A 24530-nucleotide genomic window follows, 5' to 3' on the forward strand; every position below is an offset into this window, starting at 1 on the left:
TTCAGTGACAATTTATACAATAGAACAAGCAGCCAGGAACAGATTCTGGGAACTATTAAATCTGCAATGGAATTTACCCAAGTGAGATAAGATGGTCCACGAGACTATCCCTTTCTGACGGGGCTAACAGAATTAAGAGAAAATGGTGTGTGTAATTCACTGTTTGTTTGATCTGCTGCAGTCTCTGACGAGACAGCCAGACGTTACCCTATGGAACGAGCTCAGAGCTCATTATTTCCGATCTTCGGATAGGCCTGAGACCAGGCACACACCACACACCGGGACAACAAGGTCACAACTCCTCGATTTACATCCCGTACCTACTCACTGCTAGGTGAACAGGGGCTACATGTGAAAGGAGACACACCCAAATATCTCCACCCGGCCGGGGAATCGAACCCTGGTCATCTGGCTTGTGAAGCCAGCGCTCTAACCACTGAGCTACCGGGCCGTGTGTGTGTGTGTGTGTGTGTGTGTGTGTGTGTGTACTTTGTCTGGGGCAGCCTGGAAGAGAGGGAGAGAGATAGCCTCATGGCATGTGAAGTGACATACTGAAGAAAGTTGTAGTTTTAAACTCATAGTGCAAGACTTCAAAAGAGCTATATTTTAATATATGGTGCTCACGCTGACCAAGCTAAGGAGACTACTAGACATATGAAGACCATAAACTACAGAGCAAGCAAGTGATATGTTACTGCTAATGAGCTGATAAGATGTAATGCTGATGAAGGTGTAAAGCACTCAAAGAAAGTATCATAGTTTAGGGTGCCTCTAGTACACCAATGTGCTTTATATGCAAGAAGACATGCTAATCATCTTTGTAAGAGTGATAAGGTCATACAAGGAAGAAAAATTACATATATTAAAAGAAAATCCAGAAATAACATGTCTTTTTAAGTGTTGAAGGCAAGACATTTATTTTCAAAGGGACATTTCTTAAGAGCACAGCCTAGTACTTCTTTTATCTCTTGTACACTAACAAATGCACAGGTGATGACTGCAAGGAGGAATTGTTTATACTGTCCATTCCTGCCTACACATAATACATATTTACTGGTCCGTGCTACTGTTAAATGCTACGATGTTATCCATGTTATCCATCAAAGCATGTATTATAAAGGCCGTCTTAAGCTAACAAACATGTACTCTCGAGTAAGACAGGTCACATAGCTGGAAGAAATGCTGTTCTATTGTTAGGTGTGAAGAACAACTGCCACACACAACACATCATTCTAACATTAAAGATCATAGTGTATCTTTACCATTTCCAAAAAATTGAAAAAGTCTTTACATTTTATTAGCATTTTCTTCCCTCTATAACTTGTATATGTTAAATTAATCTTTGAACACCTTTACAAGTAAATATCTCCATGTTTTTTTTTCACAGCTTACACTTTCATTTTCAAAAGCTGATTTAATCTTTGAACACTTTGATTGCTATTTTTCTCCTCTGCAGCTTTCACAGTCTTCATAAAAATTAAAGCCTGACTGTTACTGCAAAACCTGAGCTGCCTTGACTTGGAATCCTGGGGAAACAAACAGGAAACATGAGCTAGTCAATCTTTGCCATGGTGGCGATGCATCAACTTTATAAAAATTCATCATAGTTCTCACCACAATTCTGCCTGCTTTGTCACCTCTAAGTGCCAAATCCTACTGGCACCTTCACAGGAGATTAGACTGAACCAAACTAAACACCAACACTACACAATAGCTATGGGAAGCATTTCATGTCACCAACAGAGGATGAGACTATCAGGAATTAATGGTATAAGAAAATGAAGGATGAATTCTTTACTTTTCTAGAGGATGTACTGTACTACTACTTCATCCTGTATCTTCCCATATCACTAACTTCATTTCATGTTGTGCTGGTCAAGGAATATGAAAAGTGTTGTGTGCCATCATGAAAACAAATCTGGTGTCAAGACCACAAGAAATTTATGCACACTCACAGAGCTGGGGCAGATCTCACACTACAGGAGCACAAGTGGCAAGGGTGAGGTGAGGTACAGCTTCCTGCTAAGGGTATTTGTAAATATCTACCAATGGATTCAAGTGGCGACCTTCAATCTGTAACTTTTTTCTTTCCACTCACTCATAAAGTCAGATCATCTGAATAAGATTTGCACATAACTTTGGACACAAATAAATAAAAAGAGGATAATAATTGCAGTCCACATATCCACCATACCTGTAGTGACCTCTTGCACTCACTTCCACTATCTTGTTACTCACCTCAGTTTTGCATACTCTGACATACTGATAACCTTATACTGGGTGACAGATACACATTAGTCAATTGGCTGAGGAGACTTTGGACTACTGACAATCTCCATATAAAATCTGATTGATAGAATATGCACTGGACTGCCTGAGGAAACCAACACAAATACAGTGGGAGTGAGAGCAGGTTACACAACAGTACCCTAAACAGCAGCACCAACCAAGCAGAGAGTGGCACCTGTCCCCTGAGATCCATCCTGCAGCTACTATTTTGTCTCTAGTATTCCTGCTCTTGGTCTGACTAGACTTCAATTGTATCAAAAAAGCAATTACTTTCAAGTTTACAAGGGTGCTACTGCTGGTGCTGTTCCCTTGGATAAATTCCTAACTGTACTTAATGCAGCAGTATCAGTCTTACTTACAGCAGACACACATCCAAGCTGGTAATGTGTATGCCTTAGTCCCCAGTATAAGTCGAATTAGGTACATGAGAAGTACGTCGTCTATATGTTCTCTACTGCACACAAAATGCTCCACACTGACAATGGTTATGCTTCCATTTAATTTTTTTGTATGTATTAGTACACAGTCTTCAAGTGGCAGCCTCTTATGAACACACATTTCTCATTAAAGTGATGCTTTATCATGACAGAATCCATCACAATTATTTCTACTGTCATAATAAGTATATATATATATATATATATATATATATATATATATATATATATATATATATATATATATATATATATATATATATATATATATATATATATATATATATAAATGTAAGAGAAGTAACTTTACAAGCAAGTTTATCTAATCCCTGCATGAAATAAAACTCTGGTTTATACTATCTCTTCTGAATTCTTTGCTTCTATAACACTATATTATATACATATATTTTATTAACACATATCACCACACTGAAAATGCTTAATAATTACAGTGCAATTCTTTCTTTGGTACCGAGATCAGTTATCACCAAGCCTCAAGTGGAAATATAAAGGGTTCAATGTGAGAGGTTATATCTAAGCAGAACACTTCCAGTAAGCAGAGACAGAACTAAAGCCCAGCACATGAAGGTGGTCTGGCCACACGGGAAACAGAAAAACAACAAAGAGATGATCAGGAGAGTGTATGTGAGCATGACACAGTGGATGCAAGACCTCCAGTGAAACAGGAGGACAGAGAATGAGAGTATGAGAGAGGACGGGGAGAAAAGACAATGAGAGGAGTGGAGCATGCAAGGGGGGAATGCCAAGACATTTTCCTGTCCTGGTCATCCCCCAAGGGAAGTTCTGAGGAAAAGGTGTCAAATATTAGTAGACTGATAATATAGATAGATAAAGTAAAGAAGGCAACTAGACAGTTTTTCTTTTCTTTTTTTTTTCTTTTCTTTGCTCAAGCAGGAAAAAGGTGCATGAGCGAGGCAACATGTGAATATCATTTGGAACAGAATATATGCCCAAGAAATGCATCAGAAATTATATTTTAAAGTGGCATCTTGTTATGCAAAGTGAGTGATACGGAGCGGTTTAATTCTAAGGCAATATAATATATAACATCCTTATAGATGAAACCAGAAACTTATCAATAAAGTTGGCAAGAACACAGCACACTTGAATAACAATAACTTAAGCTGAATATTTTGTGGCCCTTTCCCAGTAGATATAAATAATAAACACAAGCTTCAAACTAATAAATAATAACATGAAACTCATGTGTAAGGTACTCATGAACACAAGCTATTAATTCTTGCACAAACAATACTTCCAAGCCTTGAGCATTCCAGCATTAGCAGCGTCACTACAGCTCAGATGACATCCCACACAGCACTCCTTCCCTCGCCCCACACCACAGTGTCCCTCGGAGGTCCCTCACCCTCACACCACAGTGCCGGGCCGAGGGGCACTTGGGTGTCAGATAGCCTTGATGTCATCTTGGTCTGACTCCTCTCCCTGCAAACAAAGCTAACTTTAGTATCAGTAGTAGTCATACACAATATTTCCTACTACATACAAAGAATAAAGACAAACTCTGAGGAATATCTTACTTTGCAATAATATGAACCACACCTCTTCTTGCAAATATTTAAGAGGGAGGTTTCAAGACATTTACCCTCTTCTTTTGGCCAACTCTCTCTCGGACCTGCACAGAGACTGGCAACTAAATGAGCCCTTTTGTTTAACTCTTTATGTTGCCCTTGGCCAGTTTTCCTCTTACATAAAACAGAGAGGCTTATTTCTATTAATACATGCTGATAGAAACAAACACAAGACTTCCCACTAAATGAAAAAAATGCATAACTCCTGCTTTGGGACAATACAGACAAACCACACTTCACACTTGCCAGCAGTTTCATCCTTGGTGACTATATAGTATACTTACTTTTTCAGTCCTTTTTTGTTGCCCATGACAAGAACTTCCCTTACATAGAAAATAAATAAATGAATAAATAAAAGATTAAGGGCCCAGTCTGGGAGTGAAATTTGACGAATATCTGAGAAATCTAAGAAATTTATTTTCTTCGCTCAATCTCCCCTAGACACCCTAAACTTTCTAGTGGAGAATTTTTTTCCCCCCTAAAATGCCACAAAAATCCCTCCTGAGAGGCATTTAAATACCTTGCATCATAGTATGACTCACATAATACCACGTGCGATGTGCATCACAGCTCGTATGTAAGGAATTTATATAGAAAAACTAATTTTCTTTTGTGTAAATGTTGTCACTTGGCATCCTACTATATGGTAGAGCATCTGTCTTCCCTCTCGCTCCTCACATCAGTACTCAACCATGCATGAGAGTGGGAGCACGCACGTCATGTTGGGAGGTGGCACCTCCTGAAACCCTCATTTCTGAGTTTAAAAGGGCCTACCAGATACCTTATCCTACTCCAGAGAGTAAACATGGTATAAAGAATACTGTGTGAAGATTTCATGCCAATCAAACAAATAAAAACAGCAGGACAGTGATAAAGTGAGAAAAAATCTTTAGGGACCGATATCTCGAAGTTTTTTTTTTTTGCTTCAAAAATTTTCACAAAATTTGTTATGAATCTGATCGTCTATTGTGAGGTATCTATGGAAAGTATAACTAAAGGGCTATTTTATCAAAAAATGAAAAATAAATAGGAAATCAAAGTGCAGGAAATTAATGGTGAAAGAAATTCTTTATTTTTTCCCAGAAATTAAATATAAAAGTGGAACTTTTAACTGATCAAAACGTAGATATAACAACAATGTATACATGGTATTTTTTTTCCAGATGATTGATAAAGAAGTAAAGGCTGTGAAATAAAAAAGAAAAGAAATGTGACATTATTACTCTCTACTCCCTCACTAAAATTTTGCGAAATTCACTGGATATCATAATTTGATAGCAACAAACAAAATATTAAAAATTCAAAGCCATAAAAAGTACCATATGCTATGGAGGACCCCCTCACCCCCACTTCCGGCCTCATGCTTTATATAAAAAAGAATTGAAAAAATACATACATACATACGTACATACAAGTACTAAGGGTGTCTCCTGTAACAAAAAAGGGTAGCCGAGACAAGCCACATAACTTTCCCATTCACACTCATTCACATGAAGCTGCAACACAACTGCTAGAGGAAAGGTCTGTGGTGCAAAAAGGAGACAGGTAGGAAGAGAAGACTGTGTTACTAATACTTACAGCACAAACCACAGAGGAAACTGATAGGAAAAAAGAACTGTGATGCCAATACTCACTATAGAAAGCACAAGATAGGTAGGAAGTGGACATATGCAACACAGAAGAGACAGGCAACACTGAACTTACCTGCTGGATGATGATGTCATGCTCTGAGTCTGAGGTGGACATGTAACGGTGGCCATGACCTGCGTCATGGTGGTGGTGGCGGTGGTGGTAGTGGCGGCCGGAGTGTGAGTGGGGATCAATAAGTCTTGTGTGTTCATCGCCATTACTGCCGTGGCTCATGCTGGAGGTTCCCCCTGGCCACCCTGAACCCCGGGAGGTTAGTCTCCGCTTCATGCCTTCACCTGCAGACGTGATAAGAATAACTTTCATACACTGTTAATTTTGTCCAATTCTCTAATGCTAAAGTTAACTAGATCTCAATATTTCATTCATTCTACAGGTAAACTCTGCAACTCTCTACCTACTTCTGTATTTTCTCCTGCCTGTGACTTTTACCTTGCAAGAATGGATAGCTTCCAAATGTCTAGTCCTTTTTTTATGACTCAGATCATCTACCTGAAGCTCATTCTTTTTCAAAATACTCATTCACTTTTTTAATTACATATTTTGTCATATAGTCTCATGCTGCATTGCTCCTGAATACTTGACTCATTCACTTCCACTTTTAATCACTCAACCTCATAGTGCACTGCTTCTAGGTACATAGAGAACAAGAAGAGGTACAAGTGAAGGCTGATACTGACACCAAGAAGAGATGGAGAGACCATAAGTAGGTATATAGGCTGGTACTCACTGACGACATAGACATGCTCCCGAAGATCTGAGCGTACGTCTGAAATGTCCCAGATAAGGAGGAATGTGTGGCAGCAATTCCCTGTCTCATACTCCTCATCAACATAAGGTTTGTAGGAGAAGGCATAGTGATGTGCCACTGCTGCTATGAACATCTCAATGCAGATTAGGAAGTTCTGGAAAAAGACAATGAGAGGCTGTACTCGTCTCCTGGAAATACCTCGGTATTAATTACAAACTTTATTGACTGTGGAATTTCTAGAAAAAAAAAAAAAAGATAAATAATACAAAAGGATGGCCCAGATAAGGGGCCATACACTCATACATCACATGTGCAATCCTATTAATGATGGTAGTAAATAATAATGAAAGGAGCAAACAAATTACCTGGATAATACTTGAGTCTTCCCTCTCCTTGTCCTCATCTACATCAGGGTCTCCAGAATTGATGCCAAAAATGTCATGCATGAACTGTGCTTTCATCAGAAACATGATGGCCACACCTTGACTGAAAAAGACAAATTATCATCAGTAACTTACATTAATTTCCTTAACATTACAATAATGGAATCCAAAAACAGTTACACTAGAGTATAAGTTAAAAATAAATGTAGCCATGGTCTAAACTTATGAAAGGCATCTTCTTAGGGTAAAAATTTCAAAAAACAAATCATCAGCAACTTATGGCCACTTCCCTTATACTTCAATAAAAGGATCTACGTACAGGGAAAAGGGAAAGTTACACCAGAATATCAATCTAGCATTGGTGGCCACAGTCTGAGTTTATAAAAAGTACTGACTTAGGACTAACAGTCTCCAAATGCTACAAAGTCCTTTAAGAAAAGCTGTCTAACCTTAATTCACCAGGAGGTATTAAAAGGAAAGGAAAGAAAGCAGATTTTAAATATATGACATAGGATATTGATAACTTTTAGCTTGAGAACACAGGTCCCTTTTGAAAACTAAAATTATTTTGTTTATTATATGTATAATATATAAAGATGAAAACTGAAAAAAACTAAATTCAATGAAGAGTCATGTAACACATATAAATAAACAAATGAAAAATAAAACAAAATAAAATAGGCAAACGAATGACAAAAAATAATAAATAAATAAATTAAAAAAATATATATATAAATAAATAAACAAACAAATAGGCAAAAAATTAAGACATAATATGAAGGAAGATTACAAGAATGAGAAGAAGACAACAGCTTTGATGCAGAGAAACTTTGCCAGTGGAGACATGGGGTCCAACTCCCTCTTCATGGCCTTGTAGAAGAGCACCAGGCAATACATGGCCACAAACTGTGACAGGTTGTTCACCACAAACAGATACACAAATGCCTGAAACAAAAACAATGAGAATTTGTTATCATTTGAATCCTGAGTCTGGTACAATTCTTTAATTGACTTTATGAAATATATTACGAAGAGAGCATATTGAAGATTAGACAAATTTATGTATGGATAAGGATAGTGGTATAAATAGACAAGCATGTTTGGCACAGGAGCTGCCACATGTAGGCGCAACAGGTTCTTGCAGTTTCTCTTATGTTCTTATGCTTATTTGTTTCTATGAAAGACTTGGGGAGATATTTAAGTGATCAACTAACTTTCTTGGGGGAGGGTTACTGAGGATATGTTCAAATGTCCCACTCATTTTTTCTACCTCTTAGTGGGGAAATATTCAAAATGATTCACTCACTTTCTTCAATTTATTAGTGGAGAAATGTTCAAATGCCCCACTCACTTTCTTCTACCTATTATTGGGGAAATATTTAAATGACCCACTCACATTGTTTTATTTATAAGTAAGGAAATGTTTAAATGTTTCACTCACATTCTTGGGAGAGAGTTTTCCTTCTTCATACACTCCAGCCTGGCCACACACAAAGGCAATGAAGGTGGTCATCAGGTGGAACACAGTGTACTGAAGGATCCCGTGTTTGCAGCGATGAATAAACTCCCTGAGGAATCACGTTTCACTTTAAAACATCCAAATTGTCAACATGACATTTACAAATCTTTAATCTACTTTCATTAACTGCTACTAGAGGATACACCAGTTGGGAATTAACATAAAAAGTATCTCATGTTTGCACAAATGAATGACCACCACAATGAAATCATGTTTCCCTTTAGAACATTGAAATTGTCTACATTGTATTTACAAATCTTCAACAACTTTCAGTAGTAGACATTAGACAGTAAGCTTGAGAGAAATTTAAGTGAAAAACTGTTATTGTTGGATTTATTTAATAAGGTTTCTTCATGGAGCAATTATAGGACTAAATTACTTTTCTTATACTTGTCAGAATAGCAGCTCATTACCAAGCCAGCTTCAGCCTTACCTTCCCATACGCCACGGCTTGAGGCAGCACAGTGGGAAGAAGTGACTTGTCTGGGGCTTACTTTCCATTGTGGCATCCAAATCCATTTCATCATCCAGGAAATTTAACAGAAACATCATGAAATTATAGATGACATAAGCCTCATAGCACTCTCGTGCAGTGTCCAAATATGGGGCTAAGTTGGGATAACCGAGCACCAGCCACTGGAAATACACAAACCAGGGATTAATCTTTAGAAAATACTTTTTATATTACAGTGAAACATTGAGGTTGGATAACTATTCAATTAATTTCAAATGTCTCTTTTAAACTACTTACACTGATGATACTTTCTTAATATCTAAGTCCTCAAATAATGTAGTACAGTAAGCCCCCACACTTGACGAATCTCAGCTTGGCGAAATTCACTTTTGGTGGTAGGGCAGCCACAGACCACCGAGTGCACGCTTGGCAATTTGAATTCAAACTTGGCGGTCCCCTGGCGGCCGCACGGCGAACCACACGGCTCCCCAGTGACATCAGACCTCTCTCTAAACTTATCATAACACAGTGTGAGAGTCCCCTTCAGCCATTTTGTTTGTGCTACCCTCTGTTCTGCTAGCATGGGAATGAATTCTGGCGATTTACCACCAACATGGCCTCTACCAGCGCAACAGGTGGTACCGGTGGGGGTAAGGACAAGGGTGGTGGCGGCAAGGACAAAGGTGGGCAAGAGAAACAGGTGGAAAAACGAGAGTTACAGCCTTTATATCATGCCTTATTAGCTTTATTTATTGTTTATTGGTCTGTTTTGTACATGTGTTTTAATATGTAAAGGCAAAAGATTTTATTTCAACTTGAAAGATGGTATTTAAAGGGTCAATAGAGGGACTTTGGCAATGACCAAAGACTGATTGAGGCATTTCTTAGGCAATTTATATGGTATAAAGAACTCGTGCTTGGCGAAATTCGCATTTGGCGGTAGTTTCATCAGACTAATTAATTCGCCAAGGGGGGCTTACTGTATTTCAGTTTCAACACTGCCTTTATGGATACATTCCTGATATTAAATCTAGATCATTTATTGAAAGTAACAATCGCCTCCCCTTTTTACATGTTAAGACTTTAGTGGAAACCAAAATTTTCAGGATTAACTACTAAGTTTTCCTCTTTCATTTTTTTTTATATTAAAAACGTAAATAAGTACTATTTGAATTTTTGGTTTGATCACCTGCAAAATTCTTTCATGGCTAATTGATTTTGTCTCCACTTCAGTTTTTCATTATTTCCATGATGGTCCCTTTCCCTTTCTACAACCGTTCCCTGACCTGATGTAGAAAAACAGCCCCAAAGTTTCCTCCTCTTTGTCCATGACTCATACAAACATAGCACATACTTACAGCGTTAAGAGCATACACAGGTACCATCCATAATACTCTGAAAGATAGGAAAACAAATATGTATTAGCTAAAAGTCTGCAATACATATAACACCAAAAATATTATTTTCTTCTCATTCAAGGCCTTCCTTTTCTAGCCACAGTATTCATTTAATTCATATACAGTACCATCATGAGTCTAGCACTATTCAAGTTTCATTATTCTCAAGACTCGTGTACCATCCTTGGGAGAAAGCAAGGGCTAAACTCAAGAGAGTACAAAATACTGATATTCCACATAAACTGATTGATACACAAATGTATAAAGAATGTATACAGAGTGATTGCAATAGCTACCTCATCAACATACTACTACCGTGATTGCAATGTACTGCCACTGGAGGGCAGGTAAATATAAGAAACCAGTAAGAAGTCACATCTCAGCCACCCACCTGATGATATGCTTTTGTAGCTTGGGTTTAGTGTAGTTGATGAGATGCTGTACAATCTCCCACAGTGTGATGGGGATGGCCATGAACACAAATATTCCACCAATCAGCCATGCTATGGTGAAACCATCCATGTCATGTTGAATCTGGAAAACATATGGCAAGTTATCATTGGACAGATACAATAATTCTCTAATTAAGAAATTACCTTTATGTTGTTGATTCCAGAAAACACTTGACAAGTTAACAGCATAGCATACATTGATATATTAATTCTCTAACACAGAAATTACCCTAATCCATAGTATCTGAAAGTTTAATTTCATGTTATTCTTTTAAAATTTCCTAACTAAAAAATGCCCCAATTCCACAGCACATAGAAGTTACATATTATATTATGATTTTAACAAATTTTACAACAAAATTCCAAAATTACTCCCAAGACAAAAAAAAGGTTAAAAAACAAAAATGTCAATAACAGGTGTCTATATAAATATTTCTAATATGAGCTTTCATGGATACAGTTTTCCATCACATGAAGAAAACTTTAGTTACTACAAGTTGGACCTCCTAAATCTGGAATTCCATGATCTGGCAAATCCTATAATCTGGTATAATTCTAAATTGTGGAAATAATTTCAATTTCCCGGAATAATGTAGGTAAGTTTGCCAGAACATCGCTATGATGCGGCAGTGCATGTGTCATTCTGTATCCTTCAGTCTGTTTATTTAATTGTCCAGCTAACACACTCACACATATATCATATAAAAGCAATGTTACAGTTATAATGCAGGTTGACTAAGATTATGCAGGGTAGGGACCATCTGTAATCCAGAAATTTCCCTAACCCAGCAAGTCTCAGATCTGGCAGTTGCTGGATTTGGGAGGTTCAACCTGTATAAGCTTTATTAGAATTCTTAATGGTCTGTTCACTCATAAATGCATTTTCTTTGTGTATGAGGTGAATTGCCTAGGGCAGTGGTTTCCAAACTTTTTTCAGTTTGTTACCCAATTTAACATGCCACACTTAAGCATATTACCCTTTCACAAAAAAAAAAAAAAAAAAAAATATATATATATATATATATATATATATATATATATATATATATATATATATATATATATATATATATATATATATATATATATATATATATATATATATATATATATATATATATATATATATATATATATATATATATATATATATATATATATATATATATATATATATATATATATATATATATATATATATATATATATATATATATATATATATATATATATATATATATATATATATATATATATATATATATATATATATATATATATATATATATATATATATATATATATATATATATATATATATATATATATATATATATATATATATATATATATATATATATATATATAGTTAAATTAAAACAGTAGACTCTCAGATTGAGTCTCTATTACTCCCCAAAAATTGTTAAATTATCCCCAGGGGGTAATTTACCTCCACTGGCCTAGGACAAGAAAGAGGAAGGAAGACTTAACAAGGTGTGAATTTCTAAAGAGAAAGTCAAACTTCCCTCTTGAAAGAGTTCAACTCACAGTAAGAGAGAAATATAGAATCAGGCAGGACGTTCCAGGGTTTATCAAGTAAAAATTACATATGTTCACATTACACAAGCAATACAAAGTGATTAAAATCAATCTCTCACTGTTATGTTAACTCTCACAGTCTTACCAGAGTGTATATGAGGTATGGCATTAAGCCCAGAATGATGCTGCCATAGAGCACGAACACCAGTGGCCTAATCCACAGCCGCCACTGGGCACACAACAAGCGGCAGCGCTCCCCACACATCTTGCCTCAGGTCCTTTATGGCACAACTCCAGCACAGCTAATCATTCTGTACAAAAGATCACAAGCTACAGTCACACATCTTACCTCAGCTCCCTTATGACACAATTTCAGCACACCTAAACATCCTGCACAAGAGATCAGGAATTACTGCCACACACCTTGCCTCAGCTCCTACATGACAATTCCAGCACACTTCAATACTCTACACATGAGATCATGAACTACTGTTTTTCATATACCTACAGTACATAAATCATTTGTAATCAGTGACAATATATCAATAGTTAAACTATCAATTCATTACAAGCTGCTCATACCACTAATCACAATACAATAAAATCCATTAATAATTCAAATCAGGAATAACATTTAAAACACATGAAGTAAACTCTAAATAAGATACACATCACTATTATCAAAACAAAACTATTTTCTGATAAGTTTGGCATGTTTTGTATCATTCCAATGATTCTCACAAAATAATACTTTATATTTTTTTCTATTATAAGAAGAAGGAAACTCAGTTTTAAGAAGTTATTTCACTGAAAAAATCAACAGATAATTCAGAACACATTGAAATCTCTATTTATGTTTTAAAACATTGTCTCACACCTAAAGCTGGAGAAAATATCAGATTAACAGACCCATGGTAGATGTACAAATATTGTCTCATACCAAAAGATGGAGAAAGAATATTAGACTCACTGACCAACGTAAGGTAACCCATTAATGCAGTGCTGCTGGCCCATTCACTATGCACTACTCTTGTTGCATCTCCATACCCCATAACTGCCAACAGCTCCTGAATGTCACAAGGACTCCTCCATCACCTATCACATAGTCTCCTAAAGAGTGCAAGCTATCCCATTCATTTTCTTATTGCCATGTACAGCATCACAAGTCACATGTACATAATTATTACATTCAGGGCCACATATCTTTTAACTTACCATTTGAGAAGTTAAAAGAGGGAAGGGAGACTAGTTCAAATTGGCTATACACTTGGATTTAAACAGGTTCACGGACTGACCCATGTCAAATATAACATTAATATTACTCCACAACATCAATTTTCAATGTTCCTATAAGTGAATCTTATTGCATGATTTATTTTATTTCTGAACTCAAAACATTACTTTCTTTGACTGTGCTGAGAGCTAACTATTATAACATAACATAACATAAATAATAGGATAACAAAGGGCCACCAGGGCCCATCTAGGTTATCCTGTATCAGTCGCACAGCGACCTCGTCATCAGTACTTATTATACCAAAGTCTGCTCTCGTCCTAAACAAAGCCATGCCACTTCTGTCCTTACTAGACTATCAGATTAGCCAAACTCAACAGTAACATCACATTCACGATCACCAGAGCAAACAGTGAGTCGAGTTCCCAGACTGTGTACTATCAGGTGAGTTGATGTCAATCATTCCTAATCACGAGTTCACACTTTACGCCTCGCCTGGTAAACACACCCATTAATCCCATCACATGCATCATTTATCTACGCACTTCACACATTCCCGGCCACACTAGGACACAGGTACATACATTTCACTGCCTCCATTTGCACTAACAGCTTGATAACAGGCAGAGAGGAAGGTTGGGTTGGTCTTTAGTTGCTGGCTGGGGTTTGTTTACCTACCCCCGGAGGTGACGAGCAGACAGGTGACTGACGCCCTCTACTCTGCTTTACCTGCCTTCCTCTCTGTTACTTGCCTCATGCTCCTCCTTCACTAGTACTGTTTATTCATAGTTCTTTAGCATCATTCTTCATATCAGATTATGAATCCATAGCTCGCATTTCACTGTAAGGCCCCGTTGTTTATTCATATTCCGTAGTTGCCTCCAGTACTACTCATCGGTATAGGTACCATGTACGTACATAGATGATAACTTGTTTTTCATCGATGTCATCGAAATCCAGCCCCTCACTGCCTCCATTGCCTTATATTCATCGTTAACCCAATGTTCTTTATTCATGCAATATGTCTCGTATCATTTATCACATTTCCCTCTACTGTAGTCTACATCTGCATCTCGGCTCTCTTATTAAGTTATCAGGCACTTGCCTCATGTTTCCCAACCCGTTCTCAGTAGTTTATTTGAAAATCTAGTTATTTCTTACTCTTATTTATGCCACTTTCCAACATTATTCTCGTATGATGTTACCGAATAAGAACTTTTACCTACTTCACAATTTCACACTATTATGAAAAATGTCAACAGCCTCCTCAGTTGCATCATGTTCCACTTATCCACATTATTATTATTATTATTATTATTCATTCGTGTCAGTTTTTTTCAATATTATTTTTCGTTTCAGCAGATTGCTACACGCAGCACAACAATTGTGCCTTGCATTATTCTAATGATCCTGTGGTTCTCAAATTGTGTTCAGCGGAGGAGGGACAGCGCAGTCCATCGTTCGACAAGTACGTACTACAAGCGGCGCCTCGTGACGATTTTTTCCGGGTGGGTCACCGGATCACATATCTTTGCGGAAAACTATATTTTTTAACATCTCTCAGACATCTTCCCTTCCTCAGTTTCTTACTATGCGATTTTGTGCTTCTAATGTCATATTCTTCTCTCAGGATTAGTTTCTCATTATCCACTTAATCCATTCAGTTAATCAATTTATAAACTTGTATCAAATTCCCTCTCTCTCTTCTTTGTTACAGGGTTGGTAGATCCATAGCTTTTAGTCTCCCCTAATATGTCATCCCTTTAAATTCTGGAACCATTCTTGTGTGTATTTACCTAGTTGTAGTTTTACAGGGCCTGCGCTTTATGCTCGTGTGGGCCCGTCTCCGTATTTATACTTATCCAATCTTACTTTAAAAGTATGCACACTCGTTGCAGACACTACTTCTTCATTTAAACTGTTCCACGTCTCAATACATCTTTGCGGGAAACTATATTTGTGTGTGTGTGTGTGTATTTACCTATAGTTGTATTGTCTCGGTATGCATGATATCACATGGTACTAGAAAAAAAAAAAAAGTTCATGATGGAGAGGAAATCACATACTGAAATGAGTGATATGGCACTAAATTTGGAGCTAAATTATATGAAAAAAGCTCTAAAAAAGCACCAAAGTGCTAAATAACTTGAAAAGGCGTTAGATTTAGTGCTAAAGCACTAAGTTGACAACATTAGTTGCGGTAAAAGGTGATTCATGCGAGCCGTCTTTTTTTTTTTTTTTTTTCAATCTGGAGGCCAACAGTTCGGCAGGAGACTGACAAGCTGAGATCGCTAACTACAGTAGATCATTTAGTTACTTTGAGGTAAAAAGGCTGTGGAGCATCATTGTTAAGAACCACGTACTTCATTTTCATGCACACTGAAGGAATTTTCGTCACTTATGTCAGGAAGTTCTGCAAAGATAGGTACGTAGTGGAATTTCATCACAGTGAGATACAGGACGACGTGCTGATTCAAAAGGTCAGGATACTTGAAGCTACTGTTGGTCCCTGTCACTCAGTTCAGTACCAATAGTGCAGAAGTAGCAGTCAGTACCGTGATTTGTCGGCGTTGCTCTGGCCTCAGTTTCGTATTCAACTTTGTAGTTCGCCACAGAACATAACGTTACCATCTAACCATGTCCCGATATGTTTTTCTTCGCTGCATTAGCACCACACTTAGAGGAATAACGCCATACTGCACACTTATAAACGCCAATAATGCGTTGAGTAAGTATCCTGTGAGAGATGATGCTAAGAATTTAACTTGGGGGTTTGCTCAGTGAGAGCCTTCAGGAGCTAGACGGTGTAGATACTAAATAGACAGGTTCGTCCGCAACATGAGGTCGCTGTGTGACTGATACAGGATAACCTAGATGGGCCCTGGTGGCCCTTTGTTATCCTATTATTTATGTTATGTTATGTTAACATTAATGCAGTATTGTATGGATGCGCTCTTGTAAGTACCCACGGCCAAGATAGATAGCAGCATATTCTAAGCTTGGGCATACTCTACTTCACGCCTCACGTCCCTTGCTGTTTTGTATCCTTTAAAAAAATGACAATAAAGAAATAAATAAACGTAAATTGCTCTGATGAGGTGTTCATTAAGCTTCCTTGCAATGGAGATAGTGAGGGACCCACATTCTCTGAGTATCTCTTGCTGCTGAAATCTGATGGCATCGTAGATCTGGCTGCTCAGACTCTGGCGCGACACATTTGTTTTGTTATGGCGCCGTCAATCTACTCATGTATCGGGACCGCTGCATTGACTGCTTTGCTGTTGTATGGCAGAACAGGTGTTTCAACACCAGGCAAGTTGATTTATTTATGTTTCTAGAGGTATTATAGTCTCTGCCACTGCATTGTCATGGTGTGAAAACCTGACAGCTGTAAGAAATCGAGCGAAACTTGAAAGACTGGTGCCGATCAAAGGATCTCCAACCGAGAAGACTGTTTGCTGATGGTGTGTTTGCCTCCTAGGTGCGCCTGCTTGTGCTTCATTTGCGTGGTTGGAAGGTGAAGGGCACGAATGAGGCGAAGCTGAACATATTTCTACACATGAAGACGAATCCATGAATCAATACAGTGATGAAGGCGCAGCGGCAGCCAGGCCTGTGGCAGTCAAGACAAGGTAAACAGCCCAGAAAAGCAGGACATAGGGGAGACTTGGTATTGTGTTTGTCATAGTTTATGACAAACACATGCTTGGATATGTATGGCTAATTGTTGCGTTTTCCACATGAAAACCCTGTTTTCCCACCACATTTCCTTGCTTGTTATCCATAGGGAAAAAAATAAGGATGGGCGTATTGTTATTTAACAGCACCTCATGTTGTGATTTTGAAATTGTGCTGACGCGTTAAGATCCCGAAGTGATGTGTTTATTTCCTGGTAAGAAGCCTTTACTATCATGCCCTTTTGCCTTGGAGCATTATGGGAACATTGGGAATTCATCTGAAGGTGGTCTCAATGGTCAAGAGAAGACACTCCTAGAAACCAGAGTCCAAGGTGCTTACAGAGGTTTAATGGATTTTAGATTATTCCTCTTGTAAATGATAGTTGGGAAGTAGACTGACTGATATATCCTGCTGTAAGAAACATTACTTATATATATTTTTCTTTGTTTAAACCTGTGTTGTTCTGTGGTGCATCATTTCATAGTATCACATACAAGTATTGTATTAGGTATATTTATGAATTAATTGAATTGAATGAATTTTTCTCTTATTTTTCATATGTAATGTAAATTTATCTCCACACTTGGCTGAATACAAGGTTTGTAATATTTAGATGCACAACGATGACACTCATCTTACACAATAAGAAACAATGTACCACTGGTACAGTACTACTACAATAATCAGTTTTCTTTTCTTTTTTTTCTCTTTCTGCCCTGGATATGAAGTGTTTTCATATATTTTACCAAATTGTTGATCATGATTATTTTATCCCCTGTCTCTTCTAAAACCTGTGTTCTGGTGTTCATAGGAGGTGCTCCTATGAAAAAATGTTCATGAGTAAAGTAACTGGTGAATCCTGCATGCTGGTTGTGTTGCTGTAACAATTCTCCCTCATGTGTTCTATATCCAATAGAGAGCCTAGAAGCTCTCCGAGTCACATAGATTCTCGACATCACTTTCACCTTTGCAGGTTCTGACAGGTAGAGCCCTAGCCACATCACCTCCTCTTCATGTGCCAGGACTTTACACAGCACCATGCAGCACTTCAGATGCACTCATTCTCAAGAGCTGGTGTGAGTGGATTTGTCAGCATCTTCCCTCATTGTGAGTTTTGGCCAAACACTTGACAATGTGTGCTGCTGAGTGCACTGTAAGAAATGTTGCAGTGGAGGACATGAGCCGAGGATGCAGCAAGGGCACCAAGGAAGAGCCTTCCTTAATTGTGGGAAGGTTCAAGTGTAGTCGTTGTGAACAAGTGTTCATACAGGTGTTCACTCTTCCAAGCCTCCTCCTAGCATACCTCTCCATTCACACAGATAAAAAGAAGTTTATCTGTCAGATATGCAAAAAAAGGCAAGGTAAAAAGTATAGTAGCTCCTTATCTCCTCGAAAGACAAGGAGACCATATGATTGTCAAGAGTGCGGTAAAAAGTTTACTAAAAGGAGTGACCTCACTAGACACGCCCTCATTCATTCTGGTATTAAAAAATTTAAATGTCAAAAATGTGATAAAAGATTTACTCAAAAGGTTACTCTGACCAAACACATGCGTGTCCACACTGGTGTTCGAGACTATGAATGTGAAGAGTGTGGTAAAAAGTTTACTCAGAAAGCCAATCTTTGTAGACACCGTCTCATTCATACCCGGGAAAGAGAAGGTATAAGTTTTGAATGCCATGTTTGTGGCAAGAATTTTTCTCAGAAAGGTAAGCTTAATGAACATCTCCTTATTCATGCAGGTATCAAAAATTTTGAATGCCATGAATGTGGTAAAAAGTTTGCCCGAAAAGCTAACCTCACAGACCACTTGCTCCTTCATGCTGGTGTTAGAAACTTTGAGTGTGAGGAATGTGGTAAGAAATTTGCTCGAAAGGCCAACCTTGACCAACATAAGCTGAGACACTTGAATGTTAAAGACTATGAATGTCAAGTATGTGGTAAGAAGTACACATACAAGGCTTGTCTCACTCAACACATGCTCAGTCACACTCGGGGTAAGAGCTTTGAATGTAGTGAGTGTGGCAAGAAGTATGCTTTGAAAGGGGATCTCACTAGACATGCACTTTTTCATTCTGGTATTAGAAATTTTGAATGTGAACAATGCGGGAAAAGATTTCTCCGTAAGGCATATCTCACCAAACACCTCCGCTCTCATAATAAAGTGAAGTAAAATAAGTACCTTATCATGAGCAGAATGAGTGTTAGGCTGCATTACCTTGTAGTCTGAAGTAAAAAACCAAGGAAATCTTTTGTTCATATCCTTTGTATGATGAAATTAGATGACTAGTAAAACCAATTTTTCTAGATAGACTTTTTTTTTTATACATTGTTTTGTGCATGTGTACTGATGAGGTGATCTTGACTTTTTAGACTGTACAACACGTATAAGGATGACAAGAAACTTTGGTTTCAGAACAGAATTAATTTGCAGGGTGTTCTTCAATATATAATTGAACAGAAGCCTTAATGTCCTGTTTGCATATTAAAGTAAGTCAGGAATATTAATGAAAAATATGAATGTAAGCATTACATGGGAATGAGGTGCAGTAACAGATGTGGCTGTTATTTGTGTTATGAAGACATAGCCTGGCTGTACACATAACTCAAGAGACTAGAAGAATATTACCTTTGTGCTAATTGCATGTTAAGGAAAACTGAAGTAGATGGAGCAGAGAACTAGGGATCTCCTTCATATTTATATTCCTTTAGAGAAAACAATATGCGATGTTTTATCTTGATAGGACATCTTACTGCTATACTATAGCTTTTTATGTAACTAAGAGGATTAGTAAAAAGATATTGCAATTATTATAAATTTATTTCATAAATAATTTGTATCAAAATATATAAATGATTAAACAATTAACAAGAAATATTCAACAACGCACTAATTTTTACAGGAACGTTAATCATAACATGGGACTGAATGCATGATTTAGATAAGCACTTCCTCTTACTACTGCTCAGATAGCCACCTGCCTCAGCAGCCTCCCTTGCTGGCTCCTGAAGCACCTTTGGGAGCCTTTATGGTGAGGACACCATCGGAAGACAGGGCAGATGTCACAGCATCAACGTCAACCACACCGGGAAGATGGAAGCTTCGGCGGAAGCTTTGCACCGTTACACTACCTCCTTCTTCCTGCTCTATCCTCCCTTCCACCTGCACGTCACTCCTCCCAACAACCTTGACTTTGATGTCACCTCCAAGGAAGTCGTGCACATCGAGCACCACCTGCAGACAAGACAATGGTGAGTGACTTGCTGTAGAGAGAAGTAATTCAAGAACAACTAGTGTTGTATCAGTCAAGAATTATCACTATCACATTTTACTGTTTATAAACTGCAATATAAGCTTACCTGATGAACTTGCTCATTTTCTGTAACCTTGACTGCCTGACTATGGTCAGTCATGTCACTTGTGCGTAGATTCCTGTAGAGGGAGAAGTCATCTGTTTGAGTTTCCTTGTGACCAAGCCTGCTTAGGGCCTCCTTCACTGCTACATCAAAGTGATGCCAAGATTCCTTAAAATAAGAATCGTGGAAGAATGGTCCTTTAGGAAACACGGGGAGGAGGGAGTCCAGCTCCCAGGATGACCTCTTGGCATTCAGATGCCCATTCTGTAGAATCTTTGTTGATTCTACAGAATAATTACTATCAGTTTCCCATTTATCACTGCAAGTTGCACTGCTAGTCACCTGTTTCTTTGTATCAACTGCAGCTTCAGTGGAGACTGATGTCTTAGAATTGCTTTCCTTCACCAATTTTGAACTGGTATTTTCAGCATTCACCATCTTGGAGTTGCAGGCAAATACTTGAACCTCTTCCTGTTGTTCCTGTTGTAGAGAAGAAAATTGTTAGAATTCTTGAGTATGTATGACTTAGGATTTCCTTTATGCACAGTGATAGAATATAGTACTATATCGTGGTGACATGCTCACAATGCACACCTTCTTTGGCACAGTTATAGTGAGGATGCCGTCAGATGACATGGTGGAGGTAATGTCAGCTGCCTTGACCAGCCCAGGGAAGTTGAAGCTGCGGCAGAAAGTCTTTTTAGACAATGATTCTCCATTCTGCTGCTCCACACTGCCCTCCACAACCACTTGATCCTCATCTATCACCTTCACCTTCAAGTCCCCAGCAGTGAAATCTTTGACATCAATCACCACCTGAAAAACAAAGATATTTATTGCACTTCAAGTAGCAAACATGAGACTTTGCATGTCCAAGCTCCTAATTCTTTGTATGACAAGAAAACATTTACATGAAGCAAGCTGTCATCCTCACCTTGTGCTGGTGACAGTCTTCAGTAACAGACACTGCCTGGTTCTCTTCTGTCAAGTTTTGTTCCCTCAAACTCCTGTAAGAGGTCATAACATCAGCTCTGGGAGTCTCCCCCACTGTGTTCAATACCTTCTTCATGGCCTCCTCAAACTCCTGGTGAGCTTGAGTGAAGAATGTGTCTTGGAAGAAAGGTCCACTGTGAGAAATGGGCAGCAGAAGGTCGGAGGGTTGAACTGGGAAGGCATTCTCACACACTGACTTCTTGCACGTTGTTTTTGTCGTGGAGTTGGTTCCACTGGTTGCTTGATGGACTGCCTTCGAGTCTTTGGTGAGAGAGTTCTTGTGTGTTGTTTCATTGGAGGCCACTGATGATGTTTTTTGTGACTGTGTCTCTGAAGTCTGGTGGACAGATTCAGCTGACACTTCAGTGGTTTCTGCTGTTCCATTTGCCTTGCTGCTGGACCTCTGAATGTTGATATCTATGAGTTTTGCAGCAGTCTCCTAAGGGAAAAAGAAAAATTGTTTGCTTAAGGGAAATAAACTAATATAACATTTAAATCTTTCCATCAATTTAAATTATATATGTATTATATTTATGTAAGTGTGTAATGTTTGGGTTTGAATGGCATCAGCTTGTTTCTCCACACACCTTCTTTGGCACAGTTATAGTGAGGATGCCATCAGATGACATGGTGGAGGTAATGTCAGCTGCCTTGACCAGCCCAGGGAAGTTAAAGCTGCGGCTGAAAGTCTTTTTAGACAATGATTCTCCATTCTGCTGCTCCACACTGCCCTCCACAACCACTTGATCCTCATCTATCACCTTCACCTTCAAGTCCCCAGCAGTGAAATCCTTGACATCAATCACCACCTGAAAAACATAGATATTTATTGCACTTCAAGTAACAAACATAGGACCTTGCCTGTCCAAGCTCCTAATTCTTTGTATGACAAGAAAACATCTACATGAAGCAAGCTGTCATCCTCACCTTGTGCTGGTGACAGTCTTCAGTAACTGACACTGCCTGGTTCTCTTCTGTCAAGTTTTGTTCCCTCAGACTCCTGTAAGAGGTCATAACATCAGCTCTGGGAGACTCCCCCACTGTGTTCAATACCTTCTTCATGGCCTCCTCAAACTCCTGGTGAGCTTGAGTGAAGAATGTGTCTTGGAAGAAAGGTCCACTGTGAGAAATGGGCAGCAGAAGGTCGGAGGGTTGAACTGGGAAGGCATTCTCACACACTGACTTCTTGCACGTTGTTTTTGTCCTGGAGTTGGTTCCACTGGTTGCTTGATGGACTGCCTTTGAGTCTTTGGTGAGAGAGTTCTTGTGTGTTGTTTCATTGGAGGCCACTGATGATGTTTTTTGTGACTGTGTGTCTGAAGTCTGGTGGGCAGATTCAGCTGACACTTCAGTGGTTTCTGCTGTTCCATTTGCCTTGCTGCTGGACCTCTGAATGTTGATATCTATGAGTTTTGCAGCAGTCTCCTAAGGGAAAAAGAAAAATTGTTTGCTTAAGGGAAATAAACTAATATAACATTTAAATCTTTCCATCAATTTAAATTATATATGTATTATATTTATGTAAGTGTGTAATGTTTGGGTTTGAATGGCATCAGCTTGTTTCTCCACACACCTTCTTTGGCACAGTTATAGTGAGGATGCCATCAGATGACATGGTGGAGGTAATGTCAGCTGCCTTGACCAGCCCAGGGAAGTTGAAGCTGCGGCGGAAAGTCTTTTTAGACAATGATTCTCCATTCTGCTGCTCCACACTGCCCTCCACAACCACTTGATCCTCATCTATCACCTTCACCTTCAAGTCCCCAGCAGTGAAATCTTTGACATCAATCACCACCTGAAAAACAAAGATATTTATTGCACTTCAAGTAACAAACATAGGACCTTGCCTGTCCAAGCTCCTAATTCTTTGTATGACAAGAAAACATCTACATGAAACAAGCTGTCATCCTCACCTTGTGCTGGTGACAGTCTTCAGTAACAGACACTGCCTGGTTCTCTTCTGTCAAGTTTTGTTCCCTCAGACTCCTGTAAGAGGTCATAACATCAGCTCTGGGAGACTCCCCCACTGTGTTCAATACCTTCTTCATGGCCTCCTCAAACTCCTGGTGAGCTTGAGTGAAGAATGTGTCTTGGAAGAAAGGTCCACTGTGAGAAATGGGCAGGAGAAGGTCAGAGGGTTGAACTGGGAAGGCATTCTCACACACTGACTTCTTGCAAGTTGATTCTGTTGTGGAGTTGGTTCCACTGGTTGCTTGATGGACTGCCTTTGAATCTTTGGTAAGAGAATTCTTGTGTATTGTCTTACTGGAGGCTACTGCTGATGCTTTTTGTGACTGTGTCTCTGAAGTCTGGTGGGCAGACTCAGCTGACACTTCAGTGGTTTCTGCTGCTCTGTTTGCTTTGCTGCTGGACCTCTGAATGTTGATGTCAGTAAGTTGTGTGATGTTCTGAAGAAAGAAAAATAATTATGTACTTCATGTATGTACACCTAAAACTTAATTTTCAATCTACCAAACAAAATTTTTTTTCTAAAGTAGTTTATTTCTCTAAAGTAGCTACACACCACATCATGCATTTTTAATTTCACACACACACACACACACACACATTATATATATATATATATATATATATATATATATATATATATATATATATATATATATATATATATATATATATATAACAGCTCACTCCCTCCACACACCTTAGGCACTGTTATGGTGAGGATGCCGTCAGTGGACAAGGTGGAGGCGACGCCTGCACCCTGAACCAGTCCGGGGAATTCGAAGCTGCGGCGAAAACTTTTCTTGGACACTGATCCTCCAT

At 38.3% G+C, this 24530-nt stretch overlaps 2 protein-coding genes and 1 long non-coding RNA gene across 5 annotated transcripts in view; 1 reads left to right on the plus strand and 2 right to left on the minus strand.

The window, feature by feature from the left end:
- Window positions 1-883: 883 nt before the first annotated feature.
- Window positions 884-14772, minus strand: LOC123506028 (transmembrane protein 184C-like). Of its 2 annotated transcripts, none has more exons than XM_045257855.1 (11): window positions 14391-14772; window positions 12624-12789; window positions 10879-11021; window positions 10449-10485; window positions 9070-9272; window positions 8559-8685; window positions 7908-8062; window positions 7100-7220; window positions 6714-6888; window positions 6041-6261; window positions 884-4190 (listed from the first exon to the last, which is right to left on the minus strand). In XM_045257855.1, the coding sequence occupies exons 2-11, from the start codon at window positions 12741-12743 to the stop codon at window positions 4152-4154; spliced, it is 1341 nt and encodes a 446-aa protein (XP_045113790.1). In that variant the 5' UTR covers window positions 12744-12789; window positions 14391-14772; the 3' UTR covers window positions 884-4151. The 2 variants fall into 2 exon arrangements, with proteins under 2 accessions (XP_045113790.1, XP_045113789.1); XM_045257854.1 differs by having other exon boundaries at window positions 14297-14760.
- A 2422-nt stretch (window positions 14773-17194) lies between these two features.
- On the plus strand, window positions 17195-20758 carry LOC123506029. 2 transcript variants are annotated; one of them, XR_006675327.1, is made up of 3 exons: window positions 17195-17344; window positions 18364-18497; window positions 20361-20758. It is a non-coding gene; the product is annotated as an uncharacterized LOC123506029 (long non-coding RNA). The 2 variants fall into 2 exon arrangements; XR_006675328.1 differs by having other exon boundaries at window positions 18364-18466.
- The window catches only part of LOC123506027, a 5091-nt gene continuing 753 nt past the window's right edge, over window positions 20193-24530 (minus strand). The window contains exons 2-10 of the mRNA XM_045257853.1: window positions 24409-24530; window positions 23654-24148; window positions 23314-23535; window positions 22668-23165; window positions 22328-22549; window positions 21682-22179; window positions 21342-21563; window positions 20751-21227; window positions 20193-20625 (exon numbers count right to left, since the gene is read on the minus strand). The exon at window positions 24409-24530 is cut by the window's right edge and continues 97 nt beyond it. Of these exons, the coding sequence (XP_045113788.1) occupies window positions 20374-20625; window positions 20751-21227; window positions 21342-21563; window positions 21682-22179; window positions 22328-22549; window positions 22668-23165; window positions 23314-23535; window positions 23654-24148; window positions 24409-24530 (3008 nt within the window). The 3' untranslated portion in view covers window positions 20193-20373. The remainder of the gene's footprint in view (window positions 20626-20750; window positions 21228-21341; window positions 21564-21681; window positions 22180-22327; window positions 22550-22667; window positions 23166-23313; window positions 23536-23653; window positions 24149-24408) is intronic.

This window comes from Portunus trituberculatus, chromosome 19, assembly GCF_017591435.1.
Source record: "Portunus trituberculatus isolate SZX2019 chromosome 19, ASM1759143v1, whole genome shotgun sequence".
Lineage (NCBI taxonomy): Eukaryota > Metazoa > Arthropoda > Malacostraca > Decapoda > Portunidae > Portunus > Portunus trituberculatus.

Coding starts and splice junctions, on each gene's coding strand:
- LOC123506028 (XM_045257855.1), bottom strand. CDS start 12,743: ATGTGTGGGGAGCGCTGCCGCTTGTTGTGTGCCCAGTGGCGGCTGTGG. Junction 8,063..8,558: donor GAAAACTCTCTCCCAAGAAT/GTGAGTGAAACA, acceptor TTTTTGTTTCAG/GCATTTGTGTATCTGTTTGT. Junction 6,889..7,099: donor AAGACTCAAGTATTATCCAG/GTAATTTGTTTG, acceptor GTCTTTTTCCAG/AACTTCCTAATCTGCATTGA.